The sequence below is a fragment of the Taudactylus pleione genome, unplaced genomic scaffold (assembly GCF_031769625.1).
Source record: "Taudactylus pleione unplaced genomic scaffold, aTauple2 ptg000019l, whole genome shotgun sequence".
Taxonomy (NCBI): domain Eukaryota; kingdom Metazoa; phylum Chordata; class Amphibia; order Anura; family Myobatrachidae; genus Taudactylus; species Taudactylus pleione.
Genome location: NW_028284421.1, coordinates 40,323,224 through 40,348,551, shown reverse-complemented (window position 1 = coordinate 40,348,551; position 25,328 = coordinate 40,323,224). Strand labels below are relative to the sequence as shown.

Below are 25,328 nucleotides of genomic sequence, written 5' to 3'. Positions count from 1 at the left end.
ATTAAATTGTTCTACTACATCTTGTTAAGAACACAACATCCATAAATCCTTGTGGATGAATAGGATTATTGGCTGATCCTGATGAGAACTTAAAAGGATTGTAGTTAGAAAAGGCCCTATATAATGGTGGCAAATGTAATCCAGGTATAGAAGGTTCTTTTTACATAGAAAGGGTGGGATGTTGGGAGACGACGACGACTTTTACCTTTTCAAGAATGTGTCTGATGTTAGCCCCTGGGATGGCCCTCAGTATCATATTGCACCAAAATGGGCATTCAACCTTCAGGCAATTTTTATGGGTGTGGTGTTTATCATTGGCACACCCCTAAATGCTATTGTATTGGTGGTAACAGTAAAATACAAGAAACTCAGGCAGCCCCTCAACTACATCCTAGTGAACATCTCGGCGGCTGGGTTCCTCATTTGCCTATTTTCCATTTTTGTTGTTTTTGTTTCCAGCTGCCATGGGTATTTTGTCTTTGGGAAGAAGTTTTGCGCTCTAGAGGGCTTCATGGGCACACTCTCAGGTAAGAGCAAAAATGACACTAATTCCCCCTGGACTTACATTCTAAGCATAAACAAAGATATTGGCAAGAATGTGTTTCCAACTTGGTGTTTTCATAAAACTAATAGGCCCCAACTACTTTTATATTCCATATTCACCAATACTATTACCACTCGCAAATGAATTAGTTAGGAAATGTTGCATTTCCTTCTCTATACCTCAGTGGCAGGATTGGTCCCACAATATAACTATTTGGATCTGGAAATGTTTCTGCCTGCAAATGTCCCAATTTTGTTTTACATTTTGATAAATTATACAATACAAAATATTTAATTCCATATGATGAATAATATTCTCTCTACTATTATTCTCTAGTACATAAAATTAGAAATTATGATTTAGGGGGTGTATTTACTAAGCAGTGTTAGGAGACAGAGTGAAAAGTGATAAGAAAGTGATAAGGTGCCAGCCAATCAGCTCCCAACAGTCATTTTTCAAACACAGCCTGTGAGATGATAGTTGGAAGCTGATTGGCTGGCACCTTATCACTTTCTTATCACTTTTCACTCTGTCTCCTAACACTGCTTAGTAAATAGACCCCTTAGTCCAAGGTAGTGATGAGCATTGTGTGTACAAAGTCCATCTAGACAGAACTGCGTGTGCCATGGCACGTTTAACAGCTTATAATACACATATTAACTTTAAATGAATAACAAGATACATTTATAAATACATCCAGTGTACATAACAGTAGCAATTGTACAGTGAACTCGTGAAACACTTGTACACTTTCATGGGCAAATATTTCCAATCACACATTTTTTTAACCTGGGAATGCCCTCTGAAAGTTAGGGCCAACTAGGCAGCATATTATATGGTGTTACGTATATACAGTATGTTGAACCAAGGTAGGACGATGAAGCACATACCATGGAAGAATTACGCAACACCAGCTTGGTAGAATTTTAAACTCCTATTCTTCTGATAACTATATACTTCTGATGTTCTGATACCAATATTTTGTATGACAATTTAAATGAAGAAAAATTCATGAATAGTGATCTCTTCTTTAATTTAAGGTAAACACTGGTTCTTCTAACCTTGTCCTCAGGCTTCTCAAGAAGTGTGTGTCTTGTGAATATCCTCATGAGATCACAACTGCAATAATTACAATCCCAAAAATCGAATATATCTTGTGAAGAGATCCATAGACATTTGCTGTTCGTAATGGCTGAATATATGTTTATTAGCTAGTATTGCACATCAGAGGCAAAACTATGGCGGGTTAACGTGTGCCAGTCAATAATATAAAACAGAGCGGGTACAAGATTCAGGGGTCTATTTACTAAGCAGTGTTAGGAGAAGTGAAAAGTGAAGAGTGAAAAGTGATAAGGTGCCAGCCAATCAGCTCCTAACTGCCATCTCACAGGCTGTGTTTGAAAAATGACAGTTGGGAGCTGATTGGCTGGCACCTTATCACTTTTCACTTCTCCTAACACTGCTTAGTAAATAGACCCCTCATTGTTTAATTTGATTAAATTATGATGATTCGATTTTATATTATGTTTATTCTACTGGAGCTGCACAGGATGGTACACACTCAGAGTGGCTCAGTGCAGACAGGTTAATAAGAAGCCATAGCAGGGATAATGGGCAGAGGACAGGAAAAGGGTTTGGGCAGATGCCCACAAAACACTCGTTTTAGGGTAATATTCATAAATTTCAGGTATCAGTTGAATGTATCTAGGTTGTGACAGCAGCAGATCTCATTCCCGTTTTCAAACGCAAAAGCTGCTTAAATGCCGAATTTACCAAGCTGCAGAAAGCAAAGCATTCCTCAGATGGTGTCAGAAATTGTAGCCTATAAACTACATTCTGTAGAGTTCAGCAGGAGAGGGACACTGCGCATGGCTGGAAGCAGATAGCAAAGTGGTTGTATTATGCTGGCCATACACTAGTACGACCAGCATAAGATGCATTTCAGCATACGATTTCCCTCGAACTCCCGGCAGCTCCCTGGCTATCCCGGCCACACTATTTAGTGCTTTTTTGACACACGATGTACATACGATCTCACGTACGATCATTCGCCCCTACACGACGGGTCGTGATACGATCGATCGTGTGCCTCACTAAAAACATGCGATCATCTTATAGATTTGGCTTTAATTTAAATAGAGGGCTGGACTTCACTGGGGGTATAAAAAACGGCAGCCATTTTAGCTCTGCGCACTTGTTTGCTCTGTGACTAGAGAGTGAGTGAGACTTGGTTTTTACCCTGCTGGACGCTCCACATTGCTAGCTACTGTGCATTGCTTTATATTGCCTGGCTTTACAAAGTGCTTTATCCTGCGCTCTATCCTGCTTTTTGTGGTGATGGATCCCTGCCGGTATAGAGCTCTGCTGTCCTATGCTGTGGTCAAGCTGAGTGAGGAGAGGGCCCAGCATAGGAGGAGGATGAGGTCCTGCTGGACCAAGGATTGGCTGCTGGAGAGGGACAGTCGATCCTACATGCCCCTACATGCCTACTCTATGCATTTAGAAAAACATTGGTGGCCAGTGGGCATTGCTGGCCAAACATTGGTGGGCAGTGGGCATTGCTGGGCAAACTATGGAGGACAGTGTGTTGTTGCAAACTTTGGTGATCAGTGTCTGCAGGGCCCCCCAAAAAAAACACTATGCATTTAAAAAATATTGGTGGCCAGTGGGCATTGCTGGGCAAACTTTGGTGGCCAGTGGGCATTGATGGGCAGCTAATATACATACCAAAATGCTGTACAATCGGCCCAGAATCGCTATGCTGTGTCTGCTGCTCCTCTCCACTCACAATGCCGCTGAAAAATTGAGCTGGGGCATGTACAGAAAAATGTCACTAAATTGACGCCTGTTGGATGTACGATGCATCGAATGCGCAAATACACTGCACAATCTGCATACGATTACGACGGATAATATGGGCTGCACGTCTGATCATAAGATACGATAGAAGAGCGGAGGGAGCGCGCATCGGATCGTATTCGTACCTAAATACTGCATGATTTGCACACAATGCATCGTAAGAGGTGTCTAAAATCGTGCAATCAACACGAAATCGCGCTAGTGTATGGCCAGCATTAGTGATCACTTTACTTTTACACATCGCAGGGACGTGCTCCTATCTGATCCCCTGGCCCTGCATGAGTTTAATGGTAATTCCTGTCAATACATCATTTTTTATTGCTGCAATAAGCAGTGATAAGAAATTATATTGGGTCTAGAACCCGGCAATGAATAAATATGCCACTCAAAGCACTATTTATAAAGAAATGTGATCCAGACCCAAAAATTAACTTTCATTATCGCTACCTGTTGCGTTTTTTGGGGGGCTTTGGATCAAAGCTCTTTTTCCTGGACACTGTGCAGGTGCAGTACTAGGGGTAAATTTACTAAAGTGAGAGTTTTTAGAAGTCAGTTTTAAAAGTGATGTTGCCCATAGCAACCAATCAGATTCTAGCTACTGTCTACTAGAAGGTGCTAGTTAAATGTTAAGTAGAATCTGATTGGTTACTATGTGCAACATTACTTTTAAAACTCACTTCTAAAAACTCTCACTTTAGTAAATTCACCCCTAGTGTCATTAGAATGGCAAGATCCCTCTCCTGTGGAAATGCCTCCATAGGCACACAGTGGCAGGCCCAAGCTCCCTTAATGGATCATATAGGAAGTACTGTTTCCACATGATTTAATTAAAAGAGGGTTTGATAAATTGGCCCCTTAGTAACAAGTAACATAGGTGAAAAAGTCGATAAACACAATAATCTGTCACAACACATCAGACAGTAGTTTTCACTCATCTATTTTGCCATTAATATATAAAATGTGATTCCTTTGTATCAGTACTGGTACCTGTGTGGTTTTACACTTCCTGAAAAGCCCCCAATGTTCGGACTGCCATAACTAGTGGCAACCCCCCTTCCCCTTCCTGCTTAGTGCTATATGTTCCTAGAGAAGACCTGCTCCTTTCTTCCACAGGTCTGGTCACCGGCTGGTCCCTGGCATTCCTGGCCTTTGAAAGATACATTGTTATCTGCAAACCGATGGGGAACTTTTGCTTCAGCTCTAAACACGCATTGGCTGTTGTATTGTGCACATGGATCATTGGTTTGGGGGTGTCTATGCCCCCCTTCTTTGGCTGGAGCAGGTAATTGCTTCTTTTATACTCATTATTTTAGAATAAGGTTTTAATTTTGTTAGATGTTAATGAGTCTGTGAAAGTGTCCTCTACTTCCTCTTATTACAGTAATGAGATCTGCAATTTAGTCCTGCCAGGTTTCCTGACTACCGATATTCGTATTTATAAGGTTTTCATAAACCCTGTCATACAGTTCCTAAGAAAAGTTCACACTGCTGCTAGCTACGAGTCACTTGTTCAGGCATTGCATGATGGAAGCAGGATTGGAAGGTTTTATTTTCCGTGGGGCGCTGTGGCTTAGTTGGTTAAAGCGCCTGTCTAGTAAACAGGAGATCCTGAGTTCGAATCTCAGCAGTGCCTAACTTTTTTTTTTTCTGCCATCCTTTTACAGAGAAAGGCATACGCTTTGAAACTGTGGCGTTTAATATGTACACTACTATTATGGGTTCTACTGCTGTAGTAATTACTGATTTACACAATGAACGCTTTTCTTCGGCCACTGAGCTCCTACCTCTTCTTTTCTTCCAGGACCCTGCTCCTTGTTCTGCTCTTTAAAATAGCTCCTAAGGATATGTAAGCCCATAAGCATGTTAGTTTGTTACTATGTTTACACTGTTATTCGTCTGTACAGCACTGCATATCTTTATATGCTAAATAATAACATAGCACTCGCTTTCTGCAATTCAGCGTTCAAAACATTAGCTACTACCTGCACTATGCCTAGGAAAATTGACCATTTAATTCCCTTTTTTATTCCTTTGTTATGCTGGGTACACATTTAGATGATGGATCGGACCGATCCGCCGCCCAGGGGCGTATTTATAATGGGTGCAGGGTGAGCAGTGCACACAGGCCCCTGGGTCCAGAGGGGGCCCTTACCGCACACATTGCACCCATATTATACTTACCTCTCCAGAGTCCCATGTCGGCGCCTGTGTCAGCGCTGTAAAACGTCTGGAAAATGGCCGCCATGGCCGTTTTCCCGTCGTTTTGTGCATGCGCAGTACATCGAAAATGGCCGATGCGGCCATTTTCCCGGTGACCTGCGCATGCGCAATAGACTCGGGGCACACTCTAGTGCCCAGAGTCTATCAGTGTGGCACTGGCAGAGCTGCGCTCGCTCAGTGCGCTGCCGGCCGCCGGACTAAGAGAAGAGCACTGCACATGGGCCTCTTCCTCTCTAGAAACCTCTCTGCCAGAGAGGCCGTTTGCAGACCCACCAACATGACCTGTTCCATTAGGTACAAAATGATCTGCTCTTGGACTTTCTTCTTAATTTAGAAACAATTTGTCATTACAGTGTCGACATTCTGAATGTCGACATTGTAATTGTCAACAATATGACTGCATACGCCTGGCAAATACAAAACAATAGCAGTCAAATTTTGCGAAAGGTGTTTAAGGTTAATTGTTGTAGTGCTTTTCATAAATAGTATGGGGTTCAGTCCAATACATGACATTTAATTGATATTTGCTTTAACACTACAATAAAAAGTCCATGTTAACCAAGAGGCCAAATTTGTATATGGTTTGATCACACACAAATTTGACAGTCAACCTTTCAGTACTTGGGCTACAGAGTGAATATCTATGGGACACTGACAGTCCTTTATAACAATGACTATATTCATAAATAAATGCAGCAATCATCCAACCGGATTCTCCATCCATGAAATGTTGATTGGGATTGGCAGCCGCATACAGCATATGTTTGGATCACACATGATGTGACTTGTGGACTTTCAAATTTAAAACAGTCTTATTGTTCAGCAGAATGATAGTATGAATAGGCAAGTAAAGTCTAGGGGCAATGTGGCATGGTCGGTGGCAAACGCAGGATTTCTAGAGGGGGGTTTCCGAGTGCCTGATTTTAGAGTGAGTGTGGCCAGTCCATGAAGCTTTAATATGCGCCATACAAAGTGTATTATGTGTCATAATTCCAGCATTTATAGGACCAGAGATCACAGTAAGCCATTAAATGTGGCAGTAGGGCCATCCTGCCTGAGCTGAATGTTTTTATTTTAGACGTGGGCACCATTCCAGGGCATGGGAGCAAGTCCGGGAGTCTGTGGGAGCAGCAGAAGAGCCTAGCACTGCCTTGGACATATATGTAAATAAGGGCTTTATAGCAGAGCATCCCTAACAGTGCATGTTTTCCAAATCCCCTAATTGGTGCACAGGTTATTTATTACTGGCTGATATATGTTAAAATATCCACAGGTGGTGCTATTTATTTCATTTATGATACTGAAAACAACATGCAGCGCTAGTAAAATTCCATTATATTACTATTTCTACTGTGGTCATGGTGTGGGCTGGGGAGGGGGGTTTCCAGGCAGACAGAACCCCCCCCTGCGTTTTCCTATGATGGTAATGTTCTGGCTAATGCATAAGGGAGTAAATATTTATCATAACTCATTTACAGTATGTAGTGTTACTTGTCACACATAACAGACTTACTTGGGGTTCAGAATATGTTTGCTGTAATATCCCTTTAATTAGGGACACCTATGAATTACCCAGATTCTGTGCCTGGCTGACTTCAAGTCTCCATTTCACCTGGTTTTAAGTCAGCCACAGAACCTGTGTAATTCATATGTGTCCCTGATTAAATAGATATTATAGCAAACCTATTTCAGAAGTGTTTGTGGGGGTCGTTCTATTAGTTTTCTAACAAAGCACCAGCAAACCCATCCTGGATCCACAGCACGAATGTGTGGGGATAAAACTCTGAAATACAGCCTGTGTTGTTAATGGACACTTAGGAGTATATTTACTACAGTGCAGGTTTTTAGAAGTGGAGATGTTGCCCCTAGCAACCAATCAGATTCTACTTAACATGTATCTAAATTAGGGATGTGCAGGCTCGGATAGGTTCGAGTTTGCACGTGGAGTTCGGATTTTTCCCTCCAAAAAAACGGAACTCAGAACGAGGCAAAACGTCATCTTACATGGACGAACATCATCATTCCTGGACAAAAGACCAGGAATGATGATGTTCGTCCATGTAAGATGACGTTTTGCCTCGTTCTGAGTTCCGTTTTTTTGGAGGGAAAAATCCGAACTCCACGTGCAAACTCGAACCTATCCGAGCCTGCACATCCCTAATCTAAATGTATCTAACACCTTCTAGGAGATAATAGCTAAAATCTGATTGGCTGCTATGAGCAACATCTCCACTTCTAAAAACCCGCACTTTAGTAAATATACCCCTTAGTATTTATATAGGGCTGAATAATCCATCTATCCCAGAGGTGAGCTAGGAAACGAAATTATAGTGAGCTTAACTAAATGAAATGACTAATGTTATGGGAATATAAATGTTTTATATTTTCTGCTTTTCCTTAAAATGATTATATCTACTCTTTTCTTCTTACTTTCTCCATCAGGTAATTATCTGGTGACCATTTTAGTTATCATTGTGTTCTCTCTCTCACTCAGGTATATGCCAGAAGGCTTACAGTGCTCCTGTGGTCCGGACTGGTACACTGTTGGCACAAAGTATCGCAGTGAATATTATACCTGGTTCATATTCATCTTCTGCTTTATTATCCCCTTGAGCCTGATCTGCTTCTCATATGCCCAGCTACTGGGGGCCCTGCGGGCGGTGAGTGCCGCACTGGATAGTATATTACAGATAACCTATACTGTCTATATGAGTTTCCTGTATATTCATAAGCATATGGATCTAAGTTATTCTGCACAGATATTCTTTTTAAGTAATGTCTTTTTATTCTGTCCAGTGAAATACATCATAAGAACATAACCATATCTGTATAATGGAGTGGTACAGGTTTTATATAATAAAAAAAACCAAAAACAAAATAAACATAAACACTAAAGTTAGCTGGTTGTACAAAAATTGGACAGATCAGCCGAAATTTATATGATCAGCCTGATAATTCTATGGCGTGTATGCAGGAGCGCTACAGGAGTGTTCTCTGATAAATGGCTTCAATTGCGCCTGCAACGGTCTGGTCGGGAGCTCAGGATTTTATGTTCTACTTAAAAATTCCGATCCGTGACATCCCATTGAAGAAAGCACACAGTAAAAATAAGTATGTACACGTTGCAGACTAATCAGATAATCGCTTTGTCGGGTCAGAGCATTTATCTGACCTGAAGGTGTATACCCAGCTTAAGACACAGAAACGATTATTAATGGAGTTGGGGCATCAGGCTGCACAGAGATTCTGCTGTGTATTTCACAGTGTGAGTGGGAGCTACCACTCATTTCATTTACCCTGTTGTCATGAAATAAGCAAACTGGCTCAAAAGCAGTGATGTGCTGTGAGGTCAATGGCTGGGAAGGCACACATGGAGACGAGTCTGAGTGCTGGGAGCCTGTCTCACCACCTACTCACTGTAACTCTCCCCTCGCTAAACTAAGCTTCAGTGTCCATTTGATTCTCCTACCTGCAGCACTGTGGGCCTGATTCCTCACGGATGGCCATTGCGATCGCAGCTCCGTAATCGCACACAGGCCTGCTGCGCAAAATATGCTAATGATTGCAATCGCAATGCTGTCGCACTGCCAGCATAGAGCCGCCCACTGCCTCCCACTACTGCTATCTCACATCCGTAATAGTTTGCAAACCTTCACAAACATCGGTAACATCGAGTACCATCGCTCCCTCATGCAGAAATACAGCAGCTCTGACCTTATTTAGAAATGGCTAACTTTGTTGCATGCAGTGAGCACTCAAGCTGCGTATGCAATCGCAATGGCTAATTTATGCACTCCCATGCCACGGCGTTCAAACAGTCAGGCACGCTTGCATTTCTCTGACCTCCCCCACTTGTCACCACCCCCAAACGCTCGCTGCCTGTCATTCACTCTGCGATGGCTCTGCGTGGTCTCCGTGATCGCAGTGGTGTTTTCATGCATGCGCATTGCAATGCATGCACAGTACGCAACAATCTGCCATCTGCGAGCGCTGTTGCAGTTGCGATCCTTAATGAATCAGGCCCTGTGTCTTCTCTTGTTGCTGAGCTCCGATCTCTAAACACTGCAGTGCACTTCTTGGTCACATGACACATCCAAGGTGTCCATCAGTGCTCAAGGCATGTCCCCCATAGTCAGAGGCATGCCTCTATTAGCTATATTTCTGTGCAGCTTACTGCCCATGGTGTGTCCCCGCCCCCAGCTCTGCAAACAGTGTCTGACTATACAGAAGCGAGGCTGAGCAGTTGTTGCCTCATCACTCGTCTCCCTGCAGTCCCAGGGAGCTCCGCAAAGCTGGTGAGTGTTAACTATAAAAATTATTACAATAAACAAAAAAGATGTTTATAAGTTATAAATATCTTCTTTGTATTATTGTAATAATTTTTATATCAAATCTCAGGAATATGACAGTGGAGGCCTTGCATTCTTAACCTGTCTCCCCTGCCTACCCTGACTGCACGTCCCTGCACAAAAGCAGCATTACATTATGTTGGAAGGAAAGTGATGGAACTGCTGAGCCTTGTGTTTGCATTATGTGCTTTTTATATATACATTAGTGCCCCATCCCGGCTTCGCACGGGAGCAATTTTGAATTTACAACAACAGTGTTTTTTTTAACCAAGGTCTTATAAGATTTCTTTGTAGACAACATTAGTCGTTTTCAGCAGCGGTTCCTGCCCTCTTACCTGAGGGCGGCTGTCACTACTTCTAGTCTCGGCGCCTGCACAATGAATGTCAGGCGCTGCACATAACACTTACACCAGCTTCTCAGGGCTGCATTGGTAGCAGCCCCGAGAAGTCCTGTGGGGCTGCCCGAAAGGCAGAGTAGCGGCTTCCACTGGAAGCCGCTCTCTGTTTATGGCAGCTCGGACTGGCAGTCCAGGGGGAGGAGACACCTACCTCTGGGGCGGCCTGTCCTGTGCGTGACTGGCAGGTGGCACAGGTGGGTTCGGTATATTATGTCGATAATGACCATGTCAACATTCATTATGTCAACATGAGAATGTTGGTATAGTGCTAATATCAACATACAACATGTCAACATGTTCAGCAGTCAGAAATGAAATGTCAACATGGTCATAATGTTGACAATTAATTTTTTATGTATCCCTAACCCTAGCCTAACCAAAATCCCTAATGCAGGGGCATATCTATAATGGGTGCAAGGGGACCCACACCGCACACTCTGAACCAATTTATTCAACACGTACCTCTTCGGAGTCCCACATCGGCGGTAGCAACGCTGTACAAATCACCGTCCAAATGGCGCGTGGCCATTTACCCTGCGTTTTGTGCTTGCGCAGTAGTGAAATTGCCAGGAAAATGGCTGCCGCACCATTTCCCCTGTGACATGTTGATGTGCAGTAGACTCTGGCGCTAGAGTCTACTATTGCCCAGAGTCTACTGCCCAGCTCAGAGCATTGTCGGACGCCGAGCAGATGAGGGGGCACTGGACGGAGACTGCACACGAGCCCCCTCCTCTCTTAGGGGTCTATTTACTAAGCAGTGTTAGGAGACAAAGTGAAATGAGTTAAGGTGCCAGCCAATCAGCTCCCAACTGTCATTTTTCAAACACAGCCTGTGACATGGCAGTTAGGAGCTGATTGGCTGGTACCTTATCTCATTTCACTTTGTCTTCTAACACCGATTAGTAAATAGACCCCTTAATACGCCCCTGTCCTAATGTCAACACTTTCACTATGTTGTCATTCCATATGTTGACATTATGTCCATGCCAGCATTTTCAAGATGTCAATATTTTAACCATGTCAAAATAATTACTGTTGACATTATGGTGTCTATTTTATGAATGTCGACATAGGGCCTGATTCAGAGTTGTACGCTACAACAATGTTTTCGAAGTTGAGTGATAATCTGCAAACTGCACATGCATATAATGGTGCGTACACATGTAGCGATTTAAAAGAACAATTTGAATGATAACGATATCGATATACAAGGAATCTCTATTTAGTAACCCTTCCTTGGTCTAGCAGCACCTTTTCCTAATTGTCCTTTAGCTGCTCATGTCGTGCAAAATTGTCACAATAGCAACAGCAAAAACAGCATGACCTTGCATTTGCATGTAATCCATTCTGATGCCGATACTGCAAAATGGCTATAGCAGGCTACAAAGTCAACAGGAAATGTAATTTTGGAGTGAACTTGGTATATAGCAACAGCAGTGCTCAGATGTAAATAATATGATATATTAGTATATTTTAGGCAATAATAAATAAATAAATATATACGGTGTCCTAATACAATAAATAGGGCTAAGAAATAAAAAATATTAAATATTGATAATATCAGTGCAAATAGTACGTGCTTATGGAAAAGTATGTGAATTACTAAATATTAATGAATGAATAATACAACTATGAGTGTGGTCATAAAAAAAATACTATTTTCTTTTTTTTTTTTTAATAATCTCTAATAGACGTATAAATGAACTTTCAGAGTGGAGCGGCAGCTATTTTCCCAGTGATTTCCTACTGTGCATGCACAAAACGCCGGGAATATGGCGGCAGCGGCCATTTTCCATGTGTTTTCTGTAGCGCTATTCCATAAGACATTGGAGAAGTAAGTATGAAAACAAATAGTATGTGTGCAAGGTGTGCGGTGCGGGTTCCCAGGACCCAGGGGCCCGTGTGTGCACTGTACAACCTGCACCCATTATAAATATGCCCCTGGTAATAGGTCATGTTGTAGTATCTGTTAAATATATTTTCCTGTATTACAAAAAAAAAAGGGAAAAAGAAAACATGCAATAATAAAAGTGCTGATGTGGCAGCTGTATATTTTTATTTCAGAGCCTTTAGGAAACATCTGGCTCGTTGGTCTAGGGGTATGATTCTCGCTTAGGGTGCGAGAGGTCCCGGGTTCAAATCCCGGACGAGCCCTCCTTTTTTTTCTCTATTATTTTGTTTCCGTACTGCAAAGTGACATTGATCCATATATGTGGAGTCCATTGTTTTTTCTCTGGCGTCACTAGGGTGGTACCAGCTATTTTGGTGTCATTCCCTCGGATGGTGCCCCTGAGCAGCGATGCAGCCCTCTGTGTTCGGAGAGATTTGGGGCTGCCTAGCAGCTCCCTGAGCTAGCCCCCAGCGTGATGAGAATGGGGAAGTGACACGCGGTCATGCCCCCAAAATGGTACAATCAGGGGGCGTGGTCTCACGGGCATGAGATCACGCCCACTTTGACGCCACTGTGTCTTTCATCAACTTACTATAGTCCCACCTCATTTAGATCAATAAAATTTGGGGGCAATTCAATTATGATATCCTAATATTGCATGTTTTCCTGCACACCTCAGGGGGGAAATTGTAACCCCCCATGCACCTCTACGTGCGTAAATATGCAATGTTGGTGGCGGGAGGTGCAAGCGTTCTGACCGTCTTTTTACAGCGCTTTGCTTTAAAGTGATTTTCCCCCTTAGGGTTTATGAAAGGTTGATGGCTCTTTGTCTTAATACATAATTACATTGCTGTGTTCTCGCTGAAGAAAAGGCTTTTCTCAACTTTTTTCAAATGCGCAAAAGGCTTCTCTGCTGCTCACCTATGTACAACCTATTACCTGCATCTCCATAGATCTCTACGAGGAGAAAAGCTTTGCTTGAGATGGTATTACCCTATACCCAGTGATGAGAACCCTTAAAGCAGGAATGGTTTTACTTCATCAATACACTGTGCACATGCCTATGCGTATTTCACCATGAACCCATATGGTAGCACTAAGTTGCCAGCAAAGAAGGAAATTCCCTCACAGAGGTGCCAGATTTGCAACAATGCTCTGCAAGGAGCTCCAGATTGGAATATTGTGGTGATATCAAAATCTGTATGCCCACGTTAAGCGGCAATACAGATTTGTAGTTAGCGCCGCTAATTAATAAAGTGACTCCTAGGCAGTGCTTAAAGTGGTCCTAGAGAAGTGGCCCCCTCGGCGCTTATTTAAAAAGGGACAGCGTGCACCGGAAAAAAGGGTCGTGTTCTCAAAAGAAAGGGGCATGGTCACACAATAGTATTCCCAATTCAAATTACACCACATAGTAGCACAATCTTAAATCACCCGTTTCACATTACTCCACATAGTAGTGTCCCTTATTCATGTATGACACACAGCAGTGCTCCTTTTACACAATGCCCAAATTTGTGCCCCTTATACACAATTCCCACAGTAGTAGTGCCCCTAACACACATAATGCCCACAGTAGTAGTGCCCCTTATACAATGCCCACAGCAGTAGTGCCCCTTACACATAATGCCCACAGCAGTAGTGCCCCTTATGCAATGCCCATTGTAGTGGTGCCCCTTATGCAGAACCCACAGTAGTGGTAATGCACCTTATGCAGTGCCCCCAGGAGTGGCGTCCCTTATGCAGTGCCCCCAGTAGTGGTACCCCTTATTCAGTGCCCCCAGTAGGGGTGCCCCTTATGCAGTGCCCACAGTAGTGGTTGTGCCACTTATGCAGTGCACCCAGTAGTGGTAGTGCCCATTATTCAGTGATCCCAGTAGTGGTGCCCCTTATTCAGTGACCCCAGTAGTGGTAGTGCCCCTTATGCAATGCCCACAGTGGTAGCACCCCTTATGCAGTGCCCCAGTAGTGGTAGTGCCCCTTATGCAGTGCTGCTGGTAGTGGTGCCCCTTATGCAGTGCCCCCAGTAGAGGTAGTGCTTCTTATGCAGTGCCCGCAGTGGTAGTGTCCCATATTCAGTGACCCTAGTAGTAGTGCCCCTTATGCAGTGACCACAGTAGTGGTAGTGCCCCTTATGCAGTGCCCCCAGTAGTGGTGCCCCTTATGCAGTGCCCTCAGGAGTGGTGCCCCTGTAGTAATGCCCCCTGTGGAAGTAATGCCCCCTGAGTATTGCCCCCAGTAGTAGTGCCCCAGAATTTATGCCACCTATAGTGAAGCCGTTTACAAAAAAAACAATACTTACCTTAAGCCCCGCTCCTGTGTCCGCTGTTTCCGGTCCGCCTGGCTGCTCCTCTGGACCATGGGAGAGACGTCATGACGTCTCACCCATAGTGCACTGCACACTGCGGGAGCCGGAAGCCAGAGTTCAGGAGTGAGCTCCAGCCTCCGGCTGCTGCTGGAGATGCGGGGAGGGAGCTGGGTGCCTGCTGGTAACAAAATCTCAGCGGGCACCTGGCAAATGGACTCTCCCACCCTTCCTGTACTTCAGGGGTGGAGAACCTTTTTTCTGCCGAGGGCCATTTTGATATATAACATTATTTGCGGGTCCGGTGCAGGCCACACCCCCTCAGTGTGATGTCACACGGGAACAGGGCCACAATCACCAGTGATTACAGCAATGCCAGGAGCATCCTCCAAGGGCAGCGGTGTGACCGTCTGAAGCATCCTAAGGACGCTCCAGTGGCACTGCTGCATAGATTCTGGTCGCAGGGTTCCATTCTAGGTACCCTGCTATCCAGATGAGGCTAGCAGAAAAAAGCTCCGGGGGCCAGACCAAATGATACCGGGGGGCCTTATACAGCCCCCGAGCCTGAGGTTCCCCATCCCTGCTGTACTTCCTCTCCAATCTACTTCTCCACGGAGATTCCTATACACCATAGCTGCAGACCCCAATGTAGGTAGTGTTTGCGCTCCTCCCCTGCCCACCCCTGATTTCATTCCTCCCCCATGTTTGTCCCATCATCTGTCTATGTCTCTGCTCCCCCTATCTGTCACCATCCTGTATGTGTATCTGTCACCATCCTGTATGTGCATCTGTCACCATCCTGTATGTGCACCTGTCACCATCCTGTATGTGCACCTGTCACCATCCTGTATGTGCACCTGTCACCATCCTGTATGTGCACCTGTCACCATCCTGTATGTGCACCTGTCACCATCCTGTATGTGCATCTGTCACCATCCTGTATGTGCATCTGTCACCATCCTGTATGTGCATCTGTCACCATCCTGTATGTGTATCTGTCACCATCCTGTATGTGCACCTGTCACCATCCTGTATGTGCACCTGTCACCATCCTGTATGTGCATCTGTCACCATCCTGTATGTGCATCTGTCACCATCCTGTATGTGCACCTGTCACCATCCTGTATGTGTATCTGTCACCATCCTGTATGTGCATCTGTCACCATCCTGTATGTGCATCTGTCACCATCCTGTATGTGCACCTGTCACCATCCTGTATGTGTATCTGTCACCATCCTGTATGTGCATCTGTCACCATCCTGTATGTGTCACCATCCTGTATGTGTATCTGTCACCATCCTGTATGTGTATCTGTCACCATCCTGTATGTGCACCTGTCACCATCCTGTATGTGCATCTGTCACCATCCTGTATGTGTCACCATCCTGTATGTGTATCTGTCACCATCCTGTATGTGTATATGTTACCATCCTGTATGTGTATCTGTCACCATCCTGTATGTGCATCTGTCACCATCCTGTATGTGCATCTGTCACCATCCTGTCTGTGCACCTGTCACCATCCTGTATGTGCACCTGTCACCATCCTGTATGTGCATCTGTCACCATCCTGTATGTGTATCTGTCACCATCCTGTATGTGCATCTGTCACCATCCTGTATGTGCATCTGTCACCATCCTGTATGTGTATCTGTCACCATCCTGTATGTGCATCTGTCACCATCCTGTATGTGCACCTGTCACCATCCTGTATGTGTATCTGTCACCATCCTGTATGTGCATCTGTCACCATCCTGTATGTGTCACCATCCTGTATGTGTATCTGTCACCATCCTGTATGTGTATCTGTCACCATCCTGTATGTGCATCTGTCACCATCCTGTATGTGCATCTGTCACCATCCTGTATGTGTCACCATCCTGTATGTGTATCTGTCACCATCCTGTATGTGCATCTGTCACCATCCTGTATGTGTCACCATCCTGTATGTGTATCTGTCACCATCCTGTATGTGTATCTGTCACCATCCTGTATGTGCATCTGTCACCATCCTGTATGTGCATCTGTCACCATCCTGTATGTGCACCTGTCACCATCCTGTATGTGTATCTGTCACCATCCTGTATGTGCATCTGTCACCATCCTGTATGTGCATCTGTCACCATCCTGTATGTGCATCTGTCACCATCCTGTATGTGTCACCATCCTGTATGTGTATCTGTCACCATCCTGTATGTGTATCTGTCACCATCCTGTATGTGCATCTGTCACCATCCTGTATGTGTCACCATCCTGTATGTGTATCTGTCACCATCCTGTATGTGCATCTGTCACCATCCTGTATGTGCATCTGTCACCATCCTGTATGTGTCACCATCCTGTATGTGTATCTGTCACCATCCTGTATGTGTATCTGTCACCATCCTGTATGTGCATCTGTCACCATCCTGTATGTGTCACCATCCTGTATGTGTATCTGTCACCATCCTGTATGTGCACCTGTCACCATCCTGTATGTGCACCTGTCACCATCCTGTATGTGCATCTGTCACCATCCTGTATGTGCATCTGTCACCATCCTGTATGTGCACCTGTCACCATCCTGTATGTGTATCTGTCACCATCCTGTATGTGCATCTGTCACCATCCTGTATGTGTCACCATCCTGTATGTGCATCTGTCACCATCCTGTATGTGCATCTGTCACCATCCTGTATGTGCATCTGTCACCATCCTGTATGTGCATCTGTCACCATCCTGTATGTGTATCTGTCACCATCCTGTATGTGCATCTGTCACCATCCTGTATGTGCACCTGTCACCATCCTGTATGTGTATCTGTCACCATCCTGTATGTGCATCTGTCACCATCCTGTATGTGCATCTGTCACCATCCTGTATGTGCATCTGTCACCATCCTGTATGTGCATCTGTCACCATCCTGTATGTGTCACCATCCTGTATGTGTATCTGTCACCATCCTGTATGTGTATCTGTCACCATCCTGTATGTGCATCTGTCACAATTTTCTTAGTTTAATCATTTTTGCTGATTAGCTCAATAGGAAATGTTTGGCCCAAGGGTGCTGTGAAAAAAACATCTAGGAATGTGATTTGTAAAAGTGTGGAAACCTCTGTCCTCCCCTAATTGTATTTCAATGGACTGAAATATTTGTAATCTGTCTGGATGCAATAAACAGAAACATTTGCAGCCATGTTCAATTTGTTTTGTTTTTTGTCTTTACAATGTGGGCTGACTTGTTATTCCTTATTTCCTATAGGTAGCTGCACAGCAAAAAGAATCTGCCAGCACACAGAAGGCAGAACGGGAAGTGTCCCGAATGGTAATAGTCATGGTTGGTTCCTTCTGTCTGTGTTATGTCCCCTATGCAGCTATGGCGATGTATATGATAACTAACCGAAACCATGGACTGGACCTGCGTCTGGTTACCATCCCTGCTTTTTTTTCCAAGAGCGCCTGTGTCTACAATCCCATCATATACTCCTTCATGAACAAGCAGGTAATTGGTGGACATTATTTGGCAATGTGTTATAGTACTAGCATGAGTAGTATGCAAAGTGTGTAGCATATGTGACCTTTTATTTGTTTTACTCCATTAGACCCAAGTGGTAATTACAAATTTCAGACAAATTTCACATTTCAGACAGAAAAATTTAAAAAACCCAGCTTTTACCCGGCATTTGAGCGCAGAAGAGCAAATTACCAGGTCAAACTTTTTTTATCCGATAATTTGCTGATTAACACGGCTATTTCATCTGTTTGAAAAGGTCAACCTGGGTCGAAATTCCCAGTTCCAACCTTGGTAAATTCCTGGGTCAAAGTCCCGGTATTTTTGACATGGGTTGACCTTTTCAGACAGAAAAAGGACCCGTGTTGATCAGCAAATTACCGGGTTGAAATGTTTGACCAGGTAATTTGTTTTTCTGTCTGAAAGGGGTATTAGATAAGATTTCTCCAGTTTCCAGGAATCTGCTCCCATCTGACATTAGCATATGACATGGTTTTGGGGCTGGTCATGTATGCACAGGACTAATAAGCACACTGTGCAGACACATCTTTGCAAACCCTGAGGCCCATATCGTCTCTTTTCCACAATCAATATCCTGCTAAATCCAACTTCACCTCTTCTTACAGTAGTAGGAAGTAATGACCAAGATATCACTAAATGTTAAGAGAAAAAATAAAAAAAGAATCGCAGTCTGAAGGGGCATTGCACTGAACTAAACACCCCAAACCCTTCCTTACCATGCACCCACATCTTTAAAGTTGCATCACTCCTCATTATCAGAGTTCAAAACACTTGCAACCAACCCCATGGCACATGCATTAATCATTCTATTTCTATAGTCCCAGTCTTAACTGAAATATTCCATCTCTTTCTTTGTTCAGGAACTTTTCTTTCTGCGTTCAAATCTGAAATAATAATCTCAATTCTAAGAAAGAGACCTTCACATGATCCCTCCAGTTACAATTCTATATTGCTATTTGCATCAAAATGAATTAAGCTTCATGTCTACAATAGATTGACTCTCTTTCTACCCACTACTTACTTAATGGACACTGGGCCTGATTCAGAGCCGCTCGTTCGCTCCGAGCGATGTTCGCACATCTGCGCATGCGTATGGGTCGTAATGCGCATGCGCCAACCAGTCAGTGAGTGCCTGCTAATTTGAGTGACAGGATGAGGCGTTTGTGGGTGGTAACAGGGGAATGTGCTTGAAAACGGGGAGTGGTGATCCGAACGCAGGCGTGCCAAACGGTCAAAACGGGCGTTTTAAGGGTGTGCATAATTAACAAAGCAGCATTATCGGCCACGTCACTTGGTTGTCTCTTAGCCTGAACTGTTCACATGATTGCGGTAGGAAAATCCAACCACAAGCACTGCGAGCAGGTCAGACACCTTTCGATGTACTCGATTAATCTAATAAATAGCTTAGATGACGTAGGATGCGAGCGGCCAGGGGGCGTCTTTACAAAATAGCGAGCGCATGTTTCGTTCGCTCGCTCACACATAGAGGCGTCAATAGACCGCAAAGAGCGAGCGCTCAATTTAAATAGCCGACCACTTTTTCTGAACGAGCGAGCTCAAATAGCGTCCGGCTCTGAATCAGGCCCATATTTACTTCTGGCTTTCACCCATCACGCACCACAGAGACTGCTCTCACACCACTAACCATTGACTTATGTTGTCCATACATCAGGTATCTATTGGGCCAATTCCCAGTTCAGCCACTGACTGGGTCTGGTGATTAGCAAAATCCAACATTTTGGACAATCTCGATTCGCATGTTGTATTTTGCCGATCTCTTGAGAAATCAACGATAATTAATGGCATCGGGGAATCAGGGATTCTGCCGACTGATTAATGGCCTGCATTACTCACCTCTGTGTATACCAGAAAATAAATCTTCCCTCTTGCTCAAATCTCTGTTCTGACTTTTATCACAGTCAATTGTCCTATTCCTACAACTGCTCCATTCTCTCAGCATCTGTGATTCACATACACATTTTATAAGTACATTTTGCTAATAAATAATAATGCAAAGTCCACAAAGAAGCACATATAGTTTAAGAGACACACTGAAAAGGGAGGAGACATTAAAAATTAAATACCATCTAAGGTGAAAAGATAAACTGCTATTTATTGTGGATATGTCACTATAGAATGCAGTCAGGAAGCCGACGGTCGAAATGCCGACCGCCGGCTTCCCGACTGTCAAGTCCCGGCAAGGTACTAATGACAGGCATCAAAATCCTGATGCCTGTCATTAGACCTATGCCGGGGGCCCGATGCCCGGCAGAAGGTAAACTGGGTGCGGACAGCTGTGGAGGGGGAGGGTTAGGTTTAGCCTAGGAGAAGGGGGGGTTAGGGTTAGGCACCCCCGGGAGAGAGGTTAGGGTTAGGCACCCTCCCGGGAGACTTAGGTTTAGGCTGCAGGGAAGGGGAGGGGGCTTAGGCTTAGGGATAGACACCCCTAAGGGAGGGTTAGGGGAGGGGGTAGGGTAAGGGGTACTTACCAAAATCAGCTGTCGGGATCTTCACCCCTGCCGGGCTTCCGCTGTTGGCAAGCAGTATTACATACTGATTCCGTCACCACTGTATTAAATTGTTAGGCAAACCAGCTTTGTTAAAATGGTTTTCTACTTTGGACAGTTCCTCCTTGCTCAAATATGCCTCCCACTTCCACATGCAAATGGCGAGAAAGAGAGAGTCACCCCACTGGAGAATTCAGGGCGAGGCCAGGGTCTGTGCCGGGTGGCACAGATTTCTGGCCTCTTGCGTTGCCAGGCACCGGCCAGGCTTCGGGCGAGGGTGATCTCAACCTGCGACGCCAGTCGCAGTGCTGGGATTGCAAATGCAGCAAGGAGATGTGTTGACACCTCATTCTGCATTTGCATCAGAGATTGACGGATTTGCACAGCCGCTTGTGTGAGCTCTGCATATCTGTCCCTCTCTGAATCAGGCCCTAAGATTAGACAAACCATTTGCATTTGTGTCAATATTCAATTCATAGTCAAATTAGAAAAGTTGCAAATAAAAAGTGCTTTGTACTAAAATGAGATAATATATAGCAATCAATTGTATCATAGAAATCTGCAGTAATATTCCAAAGGGCTAATTCTCTGATAACTAAATTAGTTACTAGCTTTTCTTAAATAAGTCTATTAATACATTACAATAAATGGAAGTTTCCAGTATGTTATGGGCCCAGAAAAACCATTGGGTGGCTTGAGATCATTGGGTGGCTTTAGATCAGGGGAGTCCAAACATTTTTCTTGGAGTGTTATTTTAAGAAAAAGACTTTAAATTTGCCTTCCCGCAATTAAATAAGTTTCTTTGGTAATAAAATATTTTTTCTTAGCAACAGTAAAGCTAATACAAATATCTTGCAAGAAAAGTATTTTTAATGCTTTTGCTCACTGTGATGAGATGCTACTTTAATAAGAACAATGAAGTTGTGACTTTTTCTGGGTACACACTATGCGATATGATGTTTGTGCACAAGAGGATAGACGGCCCTGCTTGTGAGAGCTTACATTCTAATGGGAAAGGGCATACAAACAGGCGTGGCACAGATGGGGTAACGAGGGAGGAAGAAGCATGTAGCAGTGGGTTAGGATGATAGATGGAATGCTTTGATGAAGTAGTGGGTCTTGAGAGATCGTTTGAAGATTTGTAGAGAGGTGGAGAGTCTGATGGGGATAGGGAAAGAGTTCCAGAGGTAGGGAGCAGCACTGGCAGTGGGAGGAAGTAATCAGTTGGCAGGAGAGACAGCGTGCATTTGTTGTGCGAAGAGGGCGGACAGGAGTGTGAAGGGAGATGAGATCAGAGATGTAAATGGGAGGAAAATGGGTGAGGGCTTTGTGAGTGTAAGTACCTTCAGTTGAGTTCTAAAGGAGAAGCAGAATCAGTGGAGGGCTTGTAGGAGAGGGGAGGCAGATGTAGAACGTTTGTAGAGGAAGATGAGCAGAGCAGCAGCATTGAGGGCAGATTGGAGTGGAGAGAGGTGGGAGTCAGGGAGGCCAGAGCAGATATATGGGAAAGTCTGGCTTTGTGTGCTGACGACCCGCTGATTGTTTATACACTTGCTGAAGGGGATGACCGACACTGACATCTCAACTGGGTGAGCAAATTTATGTCAGTTCAGACACAGCGAGCAACAGATTCGTAAGTGTGTATTGGCTTCATGGGTAAGCGGTTAAGTCAGCCAGGTGTGTACCCAGCATTTAATTGCATAATATGCCAGTCCAGTGACCCCCTCATGCCCTTATATGCCAGCTTGGAGTCTCTCTTGAATCTTTATATGCCAGCCCAGAGCCCCCGTTATGTCTATATGCCAACCCAGAGGCCCCGTTACTTACCTCAATGAAAACTTTCTCCTGTCGACCTTCTCTAGCCTGTGTCTTGCCTCTGTTTGGCAGCAGCTCGGAGACTGCACCATTGCCATGACTCCATCACATTCGCTGATACTGGGGGAGAGACGGATTTTAGCAGGGGCTGGTCTGTGTTTGGCCCGTGGGCAGTAGTTTGCCCGCCCTGCTTTAGATGTAATAGAACGAAGTAGATAAATCACTTTTGGTTTAATTTGAAAATAGGTGTATGAAATTTACATCCAAAACATCTGTAGATGAATTTACAATAGATTGTTTTATAAATTGTCATAGCTGATTTATGCTATCGAGTGCAACTGTGGACTACAATGTATTGGCCATACTACTAGGCGTAAGACCTGTTTTTGGGACATGGGTGGAACACATTAAATAAAGTGAATAAACACAGACTTACAAGACATTGAATGAGCATCATGGAGCCAATCTCTCCCATCTTAATATTAGAGGTTTAGCAATATTATGCATACTAGCCTACTCTCCCAGAACGCGCGGGAGGCTCCCGAAAATCAGGCGGCGCTCCCAGCCACCCGGACAACTAGCTGATGATGCAATTTGCGCTGATTCATGGCCACGCCCCCTGCTTCGCAATGCTGCTAATCTCAGCCAAATTTTCTGTAACAGCAATTTCCATTTTTACAATTCTGAGTGATAAAGTGGGACTGATAGAGTAGGACTGACCAGATGGGAAAGACTTTGGCGCAGTTAGTGTCAATTCTTGCAACATTTGCTAAACTGACTAACATTCCCTGTTTACAAAGAGTAGAGCTTTGAGAGTTAATAATGTATAAATGCAGAGTTTCTATGATTTTTAGTTAAACAATGTCATATACCACATACATCCTGGATGGATGGATGGATGGATGGATATTAGTACATCAATACACAGAGTCAAATTAATAGAGGAGGGGCACAAGCTTCATCTCTCCATGGTGCAGATGCAAGTAGACTCTGGCACTATGCCAAAATCTACAGCACATCTGCGAGCCTCCAGGAAGCCACGCCTTTTTTTTCTGGATTCCCCACATCCCTAGGGATTCCAGTCCTGAACTGACCAGTTTGGGGCTGGTTGCCGTCATATCATGGGGACATCACACCAACTGTGTCCCTGCTATAGTGACAGTGGCCTTGGCTGGCTCAGCCTAGTGCTGGTTATTGAAAAATAGAGGAACCCCACACCATATTTTCCATCTATTTTCCAATACCGGCCTAGTCTCAGAGGCCCAGGCTGTTTATTGATTTTGGGGGAACTCCACGCGTTTTAATTTTACAACTTTTCAATTTTAATAAAACAAAGCTTGCACAGATTATAGTTATATGTGCAGTGCCTCACACCAGCTCACATGCCAGAGGCAGCTCTATTATTTGGACGGGTTTGCCGTAAGCTTTGGTGCAGGTGCTAAACCCGTCGCTTAGTAAAACCAGGATTTCTATTCTTCAAACAGGAAAAACAATGATATTTGGTCCAATGTTCTATTGCCGTATAAAGTAAGGTTTTTTCCTACAATTATCCACCCGATTTGCAAATCAGATGGAAAATTGCAGGAAAACACAAAGTCATCCTTTAATAAATTTAACCCTAGGTGCAACTGACTTTAGCATCGCCAACTGGCCCGAGCTATTCTGTATGTTGGAGTGGTAAAGTAACTGGTTTCAGATAGAATTAAAAGAACTGCTGGACACCCCTTCTTGTCCAAACTATATTTAACATTTCTTGTATTGCGTTAATCATGTATGTAACCTGATAGGAGGGGGATGAGTGACACTGATCACACCCCCTCCTTCCACCTGGATCTGCCCCTGGCAACGCTGCAGATACTTTTTTTTTTCTTGTCTTTTTTGTAATGAGTGGCCAAACCTCTTTACATTAGGCCACATCGCCTTGCCATTACCCAGGCCTAGCCAGGTTCTCTACAGCCCTGGGTCCAGGAACATGTTTATGCGTATATGAAAGCCTACGTTGACTTTGATACGGCGTGCTTCCCGCTCCGAAAGCAGGAAGATATTGATCTCAGCTCCTAACTTGTAGGTAGAGGAGTATAGAGAGTGGCTCCGCAGCCGAGGTCAGTGACTAGGACTGAGGGTGTGTAATGTGTGTATATTTCCATCAAAAAATGTATGATATATATATATATATATATATATATATATAAAATCATATAGTGATCGTTGTATCAAGGCTTAAAGCCTTTTCATCAGGATCACATAACATGGGTACATGATGTACCTATTTAATGTGATCCTCGGGAAAATACTTCAAGCCTTGAAGTGACTTACTTCTTTTGGATCCAAAAATGTTTCAAATTTAAATGTAAAATGTAATTTAGCATGTCTTATTATTAAAATTATGTTTCTTAGTTCCGTGGATGCATTTTGGAGACAGTATGTGGGAGACCTATTACGGATGATTCTTCAACTTCCTCTTCCAGTCAAAAAACTGAGGTCTCTACAGTATCCCACAGCCAGGTCAGCCCTTCCTCCAGCTAATGTCCAGCAGAAACTGAAGGATGCGTCCATGCTGCATCATCACATCTGGTCAAGTTTTAAGTGGCACTGAAATTAAATAAATGACTCTGAAATGCATTTTCATTTTATCCAATAAAATAGTGTCATAATAGGGAATTATCATCATTACATGTAAAATTATTTTTTTTTTTTTTTGTTACAAATGTTTTAAATGACCAAAGTAAAATGATATACAAAATCACATTGCAAGTGTACTTTAACAGTAGTGCTTCCAATTTAGATTAAAATATCCCATTGTCATTTATGTGGAAGCACAATGTATCCATAACTCTAAATCCAACAGAACTGCAATCCTAGAACAATCACAGCAGTTCTTTACCTCAAATAGCACATTATAGTCAGTAATATGTCAGATAGGGCTCAGCAAC

The 25,328-nt window shown here is 43.8% G+C and overlaps 1 protein-coding gene and 2 non-coding genes across 3 annotated transcripts; all 3 read left to right on the top strand.

Moving 5' to 3' along the window:
* Positions 1–178: 178 nt before the first annotated feature.
* OPN1SW (opsin 1, short wave sensitive) lies at positions 179–25,115 on the top strand. The gene is made up of 5 exons (XM_088444479.1): positions 179–527; positions 4,517–4,685; positions 8,118–8,283; positions 17,804–18,043; positions 24,793–25,115. Exons 1-5 carry the CDS (start codon positions 179–181, stop codon positions 24,919–24,921), a joined length of 1,053 nt encoding a protein of 350 aa, XP_088300605.1. The 3' UTR covers positions 24,922–25,115.
* On the top strand, positions 4,963–5,036 carry TRNAT-AGU (transfer RNA threonine (anticodon AGU)). Its single transcript has one exon. It is a non-coding gene; the product is annotated as a tRNA-Thr (tRNA).
* On the top strand, positions 12,453–12,524 carry TRNAP-AGG (transfer RNA proline (anticodon AGG)). Its single transcript has one exon. It is a non-coding gene; the product is annotated as a tRNA-Pro (tRNA).
* Positions 25,116–25,328: the final 213 nt, after the last annotated feature.

What these genes read in the sequence shown, in the direction of transcription:
- OPN1SW (XM_088444479.1), top strand. Translation starts at nt 179, where the DNA reads ATGTTGGGAGACGACGACGACTTTTACCTTTTCAAGAATGTGTCTGAT. An exon ending in CCCTTCTTTGGCTGGAGCAG is followed by an intron (nt 4,686 to 8,117) that starts GTAATTGCTTCT and finishes TCTCTCACTCAG; the next exon opens with GTATATGCCAGAAGGCTTAC. An exon ending in TACTGGGGGCCCTGCGGGCG is followed by an intron (nt 8,284 to 17,803) that starts GTGAGTGCCGCA and finishes TATTTCCTATAG; the next exon opens with GTAGCTGCACAGCAAAAAGA.